Consider the following 10,587-nt stretch of genomic DNA (forward strand, 5'->3'; position numbering starts at 1 on the left):
GGTCCATGGGATTGTTTCTAAAAATATTTAAAATATGTATAAGTGGTGTTTTTGTTACATATTTCAAAGTATACTTTAAATGCTTTTTTAGGCCCATTAAATTTTAGAAAATCTGCAGACATACTGTTTTTTAACTTAACCAATATGCTCAGTCATGTGCATTCACACAACTCGCACGGATCAGTCAGGAGTTCAACCTGAGAAAAGGTCTGATCTAGTGTATCCTTCTGCCAAAATGTACACACACTGCTGGAGAACGTGCCTGGGGTGTTGCTCCTGCTTTGGTCATGAATGAACCACTTCTCAGCCAGTTACATGTACCTGTCTGAGAACCTTCTGAGTTCTGGCATCAAACTACTCAACCCGGCTAGCAGGAAGGTAGCTGCGACCTACTCCGATACGACAAGACAGAGAAACCAACCAGATGGGGAAAATGAGAGGTAAGTGCTCACTACCAGACTTCGTTAGAAGGTTGCAGCATGCTAGAACATGCAGACAAGAAGGAGTCCATGTGATTCTCACTGCCTCCGGTGGTCAGGAGCAGGGGAACAGGACCAGGCTCAAAGCAGTCACAACATGCAACCAGGAAGGCAGCAAGCAGGACAAACATGGGTTACGGTTGTAGTTTTTATGATCACAAAAGATACAGGATTTTAAAATCTCCTCTGGTTTCTTGTTTATACCTGTAAACCTTTTCACCATTACAAGCTTGCTAAAACAATATTGCACAACTAGTGTATCAAATAAGCCACACCTCCTGTTCAAGGTCACAGTCCTTTTATTAAACTTTATTATGTCTAAAGTGTTTATTGTTAATGACACTATTACTGATCAGGAGTTTAATGTTCTGGGTTTAACAGAAACACGGATTAAACCAAACGAGTGTAGCATTAAATGAAGCAGTTATATACATCATCTAACTGGCAGAGGACGAGGCGATGCAGTTATATATTATAATATTCTAAGCATCACACAAAAATCAAAAAATAAGTCTACACAGTCGATTCCACTCCTTATTATTTATTTTTTATTAATTTATAATTATATATAGAAAATATAATCACACGTCCAGCCTCAGATCATTACCTCTTCATTATTATTATCATCATTATCTCATTTAAAATGTGTCTTAATCATAATACTGGGATTATTTGGGGGAATATGCTCAATTAACTGAATATTATTTTTACTTAAACTTAAACATGACCAAAAAATATTTTTCCCAGTTTAAGATTGTAAGAACATTTTCAGGAATTTTATTCAGTTATATTTGCTGGAGATGTCCTTTAAAGTCTTCACAAAAAAAATAAATAAATCATGATTTGATTCCGTACGTTGGCGTATTTTCCTTTCGAAACGGGAAATCAGAGTGACAGCGTCTGGAAGTGCTTGACTGATTTACACAACAGTCAACAGCATTCAAGATCCACGACACTCCTGAAAAAATCTAAACAAACCTGAGAACAATTTAGCGAACGAGTTAAATATGAATAATAGTACATAAGAGTTTAACAAGAGCTGTGCTTTTTTGTAGATCGTGTCCATATTGGCATCTGATATCTCTGGTTAATGCAGGAGAGTCCAATCTTACACTGTAAAACATTTCCTGTAGATTTTACAGTAATTTACAATTTACAGTAAACAGCTGTAAAACAGTAAAGTACTCTAATATCATACATAGTATAAAATAACATGTTCATGCAGGATACAGCTGAGCTGAAGGGTCGTGCTCAAGGATCCAATCAAGGCAGTTTGGTGGTTCTGGGATTTGAACACGTGACCTTCTTATCTGCAACTCGAAGCCGATTAGCCTGCACTGATTCACTGCAATCATTTAGTGGCGTTAATTCAGTGCTAGAAGTAGCTGAATCAATGCAAGCTAGTTGCGGTGGTATCATGGTGTAGTTGCGGTGTAGTTGCGGTGGTATCATGGTGTAGTTGCGGTGTAGTTGCGGTGTAGTTGTGGTGGCTCAATGGTTAACGCTTTGAGTCACAGCTCAGAAAGTTGTGTGTTCAAATCCCAGTGCTGTCATGGTTGGGCAAAACTCGTAACCTTCAGCTCAGGTGTATCCTGCATCATCTGAAAGAGCAAGTGTTCTGAGTTATGCGTCATTTTATACAAAATTAAGATATTACAGTCCTTTACTATTAATATATTTTACAGTTCTAAATTTTACAACACTTTACTAGCAACAAAAATTGCCAGTACATTACAGTAAAATTTACAGCAATTTATTACAGCGTATCCACAAAGGGCCGGTGTGAGTGCAGGTTTTCATTTCCACCTGTTTAATCTGCTGATCCTGGCTTTCGGTACACTCAGGTGGGGCTTCTGCTTGGTTGGAATGAAAACCTGGACCCTCACCGGCCCTTTCCGGATCAGATCGGACACCGATGAGCTCTGAGTTGGAGAAAAACTCCTCCAGAATGTCTCACAAAACCGCCAACTCGCACAAATTCCACCCTTTCTGAAAAAGGATCAACAAAATACTGCACCACTAGCGAGCTGCTACTGTAGAGCAAGACCCTCCCCCTACACGGCCCAGAGGCATTTCACTGGACAAACACAAGACTAGTACAGAATGACTCATCACATTTTACACTGACGTGACAAACTCTTTGAGAATATCTGCAAGATATCTAGAGCTTTCTGGATATACTATCGTAGTGGTGTCCACAGCACAAATTCTGATTTTAAGGGAACTTTAAAAGGTAAAAGAACTTTGTTCCTGATTGAAGTCTGGCGATAGCTGCAGGAAAGTTAATATTTCTCTAGCGCTGTCACTGAAGTGCACCTTTACAGCTCCATGTAATCTACCTGACATAAAGCAGAACATATAAATAATGCAGTTTGTAAGTAAAAATGAATATGTTTTGGATTTCTTCAGAATCTCACTAAGGTTTAGCTGCCAGTCAACTGAGCTACTTAAATACCTGCAGCACCTGTTACTAAACCATGATCAATTTAATAATCAACCAAATCAATTAATCAGTAATTATCTGCACACACTGTAAGCTTTGACTAGGGCTGAGTCCCAAATGAGAGCTGATTGGATATCTAGTGCACTACAGAGTGTGTAAACAGCACTATCACTATTTTCTAGCCTGTGTAGTGCACTAGCATAGGAAGTAGAAAGCCATTTAGGATTGTTAGCTTGTTGAGTTGAACTTACCTTGAGCTTGAGCAGATGGAAGTGTGGAGGTAAAACCCTGTGAGAAATATCTGAATGGAAAGATGATTAGTAGAGTCGGAGAGCTCAGCTCATCAATCAGCAACACTGCAGCACGTCTTCTTCTAGTTCTGGGAATGTGGGACATCTAGACGCTCACAGCGCCACCTACTGGAGCTCTGTGCACTCACTCATCACCCAGGAACAAAGAGAAACTACAACTAAAGTGAAGAATGTGTTGTGAAATCAGAATCAGAATCAGAACCTGAACTTGGTCATGCATGAAAGAAAAACATGTCTAATGTAATGACATTGAAAACTTTCTGTCTGAATCTTAATTTATTTTTTAATATATTAATTCAGAATTTAATAGTTTGAAATTCAAGTACTAAAATTTTGATGTCAAAAAGTAAAAAAAAATTCAAGCTGTTGTGGAATTCAGGGAAAACACCTGGGATAGCTGAGATCTAATGGATCTCCATCCTGGCCAATCACAACACGTCTCTGAGGTCACGGAGACGAACTTCTTCATCACATTCCATCCTTATGAAAGACGCCATGACACCCCAGTGGGGTCTTCCTCATTTTCCACACTTACAGACAGTCAGTTTAAGCCTCTTTTTTAAATATATATTTTAGGAAACTATAAGATGTAAATCACCTACAAATCACTTGAGACCATTAATGTAAATTAACATAAACTTCTGTAGCTCTCTAGATTATTGTGCTGATCCTTTTCTTGATTAAAAAATCTAATTAAATACCAATATTGATTGTTTAATTAGCTGTCTTTACAAGAGATAAGCTACCACTAGATTTCTAGCAGATTTATTTTTTTGTCTGTGAATCCAGCCATGCTTTAACACACGTGTCAATCTCAAGGCCAAGAAACTTAGTACTCAACATTTGGATGTTCTTTGGTGTGATTCAGTAACTGACTCCAAATCCTGAAATGTATGACCCAGTGTAAAGACTGACAAATATTTTGAAAAAAGAAAAGTCGATGAAGCGTAAAGACAAAAGAAATTAAGGACAGGTATGATCATGCAATTACATCTGAGTATTTCTTACATCTCTTTCTTACCTTTATACATTTATTTGGAATATCTGGAATACACATATTGCCTATATACAGGCTTGCAAGACTATTAATATCTTAGTAGTGGCCTTGTAGACATAATTCAAAATAGGAATGGATGAATTAATGAGTTGTCTTTTCCATAGTTACAATAAAAACTGATGAATACAGGTCGAGTGATATTACAGTGAAAACATATAAATAATAATAATAATAAACTTTATTTTATATAGCGTCTTTAAAAAGGCCTCTCAAGGCGCTTTACATAAAAGTATATAAACATGTATCAAAAAACAGTTAATAATAAAATATAATTCGGTTATTAATAACAATACTAATAATAGTAATAATAATTAAATAACAAAAACAAAAAGTAATCAAGTAAAAACAATACTAAAGACATAAGTTTTAAGAGAAGATTTAAATATGAAGATGAAGATGAAATATGAATTTAAATTAAAGAGACTGGGCTTCTCTAAGATCAGACAGTAGCGAGTTCCACGGTTTTGGAGCAGAAGAAGAAAACGTCCAATCACCTGCATTACACAAACGAGTCTGAGGGACAATTAAGAGACCAGAATTGGAGGAGCGTGGAGGACATACAGATGTTAGGGTCAGAATTTGGCTTCAGCAGCATGAATCCATGGACTCAACCTGCTTTACACTTCAGGCTGATCAATAACTGGTGATGATCTGGTGGTGTAATGGTGTGGGGAATGTTTACTTCGCACAAGGCCTCACTGAACATCAGTGAAACATTGTTTGAATTCCACAGCCTTTCTGAATATTACTGCTGGCCATGAGTATGGCACACGTCTCAAACACAAGGCCCGCGGGTCAAACCCAGCCCGTGTCCACGTTTCATTGGGCCCGAGTGAAGTTGAAAATAAAATGGTAATGAAACGGCCTGCATGAGGCCTACACTACTGCTCAACATTTCCACACTATCCAGCAGATTGTCACAGCAGACTGCAACTGCGAACACATCTCATGTTGCTTAACTAAAACTGACATGGGATAGCCTTTATGCCACTTTTTTAAAATATCAGCAAGTTACTTACCGTAAACCGCCGTGTATACAGCATGTGCACTCTGGTTTCTATCGCAGCTGGTTTGACCGTAGTCTGAAACGCAGGATAAAATTAACTCCTGCGTGCTGCGCTTGATGTGAATCACACTCGTGCCTAAAAACAGTTCAGAAGCATGTTGCGTGTAATGCAGACATTAACGGCGGCAGGATGAGGGAGAACTCTAATTTGTTATTTAATCATATATGACACAATCTACCATCAATCTTTCCATATTAATAACACTGCCATAAAAGACCTTTATGACCGTTCCACTGAAAATGATTACAATAACACGTTAATAAATAATATATTATAAATCCTGATCTACTTTTCTTTTGCTGTAAACTCCAGCAGCTGCTTCAACAGCTCTCCTCTCGCTATCTCTGTGCTTATCGTGTAGTTAGCTGGCTAGGAGCTTTCAAACAGAAAGGACATCATCACCTGGCTAAGCCTGTCCTCATCGCAACAGATGGCATCCTATAAAATGTGTTTAAACAATGGAATACATTCATATATATATATTTTTTTATTCTAATCAATATAATAAATGTTCTTACCTAATAGTGCATACACTTTAATAGTTTGTAAGTTATTCTTTATATACAGCCCTTCAGGGTCTTACAAAAATACCCAGTTTTACACCCTGTATTGTATGATTGTATTGTGCATGATATTAGTAATAAAATGCTAAATATGGAATACTCCTTCACTGAATAAACCTGATAAACTATTCAAACTTTGGAATAGTACACTGTTACTTCTCAACCTATATAAAAGTACATACATTCACTCTGATGAAAAAACCCCACTGCTCTCTCTAGTAATTAACCAGTAACGTACAAATCTCTCCACCAGAATGTATAAAGTGGTTCAAAGATCACATTTTACCCAAAATAAACCTTTAGGAGAAAATTATTTTACTCCCAGACTTTCTGATGAGAAGGGTAGCACGTGCTTATTCACGGCTGTGTGAACGCGCCGGTGTCGCTGGAGACTACTGAGCGCGGTAAAGCTTCTCCCACACTCCGCGCACTGATGCGGTTTCTCCCCTGTGTGAATGCGCCGGTGTCGCTGGAGACTGCTGTGCCGAGTGAAATTCTTCCCACACTGTGTGCACTGATACGGCGTCTCCCCCGTGTGAACGAGTCGGTGTATCTGAAGATCGGTTCCTTGTGTAAAACTCTTTCCACACTCTAAACAGGAATAGGAGTTATCTACTGTGTGAAGATGCAGGTGTTGTTGGAGTTTACACTTCTGCTTAAAACACTTCGCACACTGTGAGCAGCGATACGGCTTCTCTCCTGTGTGATGTCGCAAGTGTTGAGTAAGACTACCTCTATCAATAAACCTCTTCTCACACTGTGAACACTGATAGGGCTTCTCTCCTGTGTGAATGCGCTGGTGACGCTGGAAACTGGTGTACCTGGTAAAACTCTTTCCACATGCTGAACAGTAAAAGGGCTTCTCCCCTGTGTGAACGTGTTTGTGCTCTTGAAGAGAGTCCTCTCTAGTAAAACTCTTCCCACACTCTGAGCAGTAAAACGGTTTCTCGTCTGTGTGAATGTGTTGGTGTTGTTGGAGATTACCCCTTTGTGTAAAACACTTCCCACAGTGTGAGCACTGATACGGCTTCTCTCCCGTGTGAATGCGCTGGTGTTGTACCAGATGACCGCTCTCAGTAAAACTCTTCCCACACTGTGAACACAGATACGGCTTCTCTCCTGTGTGAATGCGCTGGTGTTTTCTGAGATGACATGTCTGACTGAAACTCTTCCCACACTCTGAGCACTGGTGAAGTTTCTTTTTCCACTGTGAGGTGTTCATGTGGAAAGTATAAGACGAGCTTGGGTGACTTCTGAAGGCGTCTGTGGGTTCCAGATTCTCACATTTGATCTTATCTGACTTCATTCTAGTCAGATCGCTTGGTGTTCTTGCAGCAGGAAATTTGTAGGAAAGGGAACAGCAGGAAATGCAGGACTCCACTCATATCTAGATCAGAAAGAGGCAAAAATGGTCAGAGGTTTCATTAATTTTTTCTAACAAATAATGCACATTGCTTAATTCGCGTAATTCAGAGCTACACAGTGGTTTTCCTGTCTGGAACCTGACTGATGCATTCTGCAAGGAATTCTGGAAGTGCCATGAGCTCAGTGATTTACTAAAAGGAATGTCATTCTAGTAACAGTTTCCAGTTTCCTGAAGAAACCTCATCACTAGTCCTCATCCCATAGCCTCCAGAGAACGCCCCTATTTTGAGGAGGATATGGATAGTTAAAGATTTGACTCATTGACTGTGCTGTTGTACCACCTTTCCATTGTACAATGCAGGACTAGATGCCCCAGAAACAAACATCTCCCAAAAACTGCTATCATATACATTGACTAATCCCTTACAAAAGACATTTGGCTGAATGAGGAGACAATATAGCCTTATACTCTTCAGCCTTATACTCATCCTGCTGCTTTTACCTGGTCTTCCTGTTTCTGAGGCTTACCAGTGGTTTACATCTAGTGGTAATCCTTTGTGTTTACTCTGGTGAAGTCTTCTCTTGATTGTTGACTTTGACACAGATATGTCTACCTCCTGGAGGGTGTTCTTCATCTGGCCAGCTGTTGTTGCAGAGGTTTTTCTTCACGTGGGAGAGAGTTCTTGTCATCCTCCAGTTCTTTTCCGTGGTCTTTCAGGCCTTTTGGTTTTCCTGAGCTCAGCAGGGCGTTCTTAATTTATTTAAAGAATGTTCTGCCCTGTTTTATTGCCCTACAGCCACCATCCTCCATTTATAACATAGAAATAATCCAGTTTTTGAACACTGTTTATACCATAAGCTATTAAATTTGCTAGAATTACTCTTTAAAATGTAAAACACATCTTTTAAAACCTGGTAATAGCTCCAGAGAAAAGGAACTGTCAGGAAAATGCACCTTTAAAGCTCAATCTCATCCTGATTACAAGCACTAAAGGTAGAAAAGATCAATATAAGGAAAAAGTAAAGCTCGTAACCAAACCAACCTTTTTCCCCCCACAGAGTAGTTTTCAGTTTTACGCCTCAGATAACCAAAACTGACCAGAATAAAGAAATTCAGCAAGTGTTCAGGTTTAGTTAAAGAGAACAATGTTAGTGATCTAAAGACACTTAGCTATTTAATCATTATTACATTATTATTAAATATCAAAGTGTAACAGCACCTGTTATCCAAAGTACAGTGTACTGCAAAGTTTAACTGAAATAAACCATTTATTCAATTATATTTCAATTAGGATCAATTTAATAATTAACAAACCAATCACTGTAAGCTTTGACTAGGGCTGAGTCCCAAATGAGAGCTGATTGGATATCTAGTGCACTACAGAGTGTGTAAACAGCACTATCACTATTTTCTAGCCTGTGTAGTGCACTAGCATAGGAAGTAGAAAGCCATTTAGGATTGTTAGCTTGTTGAGTTGAACTTACCTTGAGCTTGAGCAGATGGAAGTGTGGAGGTAAAACCCTGGGAGAAATATCTGAATGGAAAGATGATTAGTAGAGTCGGAGAGCTCAGCTCATCAATCAGCAACACTGCAGCACGTCTTCTTCTAGTTCTGGGAATGTGGGACATCTAGACGCTCACAGCGCCACCTACTGGAGCTCTGTGCACTCACTCATCAGCAGTGAGCACCTTCACAGTACAGCATATAATAATTTAAAAAGTAAAAAACATATTAAAAAAAAACAAATCCTAAAGCTCCACATAGTCAGAGAGGATGTTTCAATAAATTAAACATGTTTGCTAGTCATTATTACATACTGCATTCTTAAGAAAATAGTTTGAAGCATAATCATTCGACTCCAATCCTTCAGAAAAATGCCGGTGGTTGTAAAAGGTAAACTGTGCTTACCAACCTGGGAAACAGAATATTTTACAGAACATTACATATTTCAGCTTAACTAGCAGCCAGGTAAACTCTACCAGACATAGAGTCTGAACCTGACTAAAACAAATGACTTATGCGTTATGGAGGGAATTATCAGAAGTGGCATGACATCAGTGACATCATATGACATCTTTCACTGTAATACACTGATTTTACATTTTTTCTTAATATTCATAACAGGAGCTGTTACAAAGCAGATCAGATCTTCAGAAATAAGTTTCAGTACATTCAAAAGAGTGAAAAGAGTAAAAGAGTGTGGACACAGGAAGAGGCTAAACTGGTTGAACTGTAGTGGAATTTTCAGTATTATAGGAGATTAGTTTGATTAGTTGTGCAACAGCAATGTCTATTCACACTGACTGAAGTTGTATATTAAAATATGAAGGAAAAAAATGTCTGGTAATTGCATGTGGTGTGGAACATGTGAAAGTTTGATAATTCACAAACAATACTGATTTAAAATAAACGTGATGCCATGTCATGTGCACGTCACGTCTGCTTAAGTGAATGTTTAGAAGGATCAGCAGTACTAATTTAGCTGCCTTTTAGTATTCCCAAATAGTCATTTAAACATTTTATTATTTGATTATTTCTGTAACCTGTCATTTCAGTAGAGTGCATCTAAGTGCTGAATATGTCAAATCTGGGTACAATATGTGATCAATCTAAATTATTCTTAAACTGGGCCATTCCTGTCAAGCCAATTACTAATTACATCATGCACTACTGATAATAATATTTTTAGCCAGGCTTCTGAGTGGCACAATAATACAGTTTTCACACTATCTCTGGGAGATCATGAGTTCAAATCCAGATGATTTCACAGTCACCCATGGGCAGGAGTCAAGAGAGTGAAATGGGATACTTGCACAAACATTTCTTCACTGTATTTACAACTAACTGTTTCCAGTTCATTCACTGCACTCGTAATTGTGATATCTTACAGTTCATGTCTGCATGAGCTCCCGAAGATGATGTCAGTGATGTTCAATAGATACAGTCCCCTCCATAAGTATTGGAACAGCAAGAACAGCATCTTTTTGCTTGATGCAGTTATTGAAGCAAAGGATATGCAACCAAATATTATGTGTTATTTACGTTAAGATTATCTGTTCCAATACTTTTGCTCACCTGAAGTGCCATGTTCTAAGCTGTTTAACATATTTAGATGTAAATATCAGGAAATGAAAGTGAAATTCTGATCTATCATCTCACATTCATGTTTTGATCTCAAACCCAAATGTCTTCAGTGTGTAGCAAAAACTAAAGAATTGGCCTTGCTGTTCCAATACTTTTGGAGGGGAGTGTATATAAAAATACTTGCAAGGCCCCTTCTAGCAAGCTGGAGAAAGGCTA

At 38.4% G+C, this 10,587-nt stretch overlaps 1 protein-coding gene across 3 annotated transcripts in view; it reads right to left on the bottom strand.

The window, feature by feature from the left end:
• The window catches only part of LOC117595947 (zinc finger protein 239-like), a 31,902-nt gene extending 21,404 nt beyond the window's left edge, over positions 1-10,498 (bottom strand). Inside the window, exons 1-2 of one of the 3 annotated variants that reach the window (XM_053231984.1) lie at positions 5,310-6,219; positions 3,174-3,360 (exon numbers count right to left, since the gene is read on the bottom strand). In XM_053231984.1, the coding sequence (XP_053087959.1) occupies positions 3,174-3,318 (145 nt within the window). In that variant the 5' untranslated portion in view covers positions 3,319-3,360; positions 5,310-6,219. Of the gene's footprint in view, positions 1-3,173; positions 6,220-8,770 lie in introns of those variants that run through there. The other 2 variants (XM_053231986.1, XM_053231985.1) reach the window with 2 other exon arrangements.
• Positions 10,499-10,587: the final 89 nt, after the last annotated feature.

Source organism: Pangasianodon hypophthalmus, chromosome 2 (assembly GCF_027358585.1).
Source record: "Pangasianodon hypophthalmus isolate fPanHyp1 chromosome 2, fPanHyp1.pri, whole genome shotgun sequence".
Classification (NCBI taxonomy): domain Eukaryota; kingdom Metazoa; phylum Chordata; class Actinopteri; order Siluriformes; family Pangasiidae; genus Pangasianodon; species Pangasianodon hypophthalmus.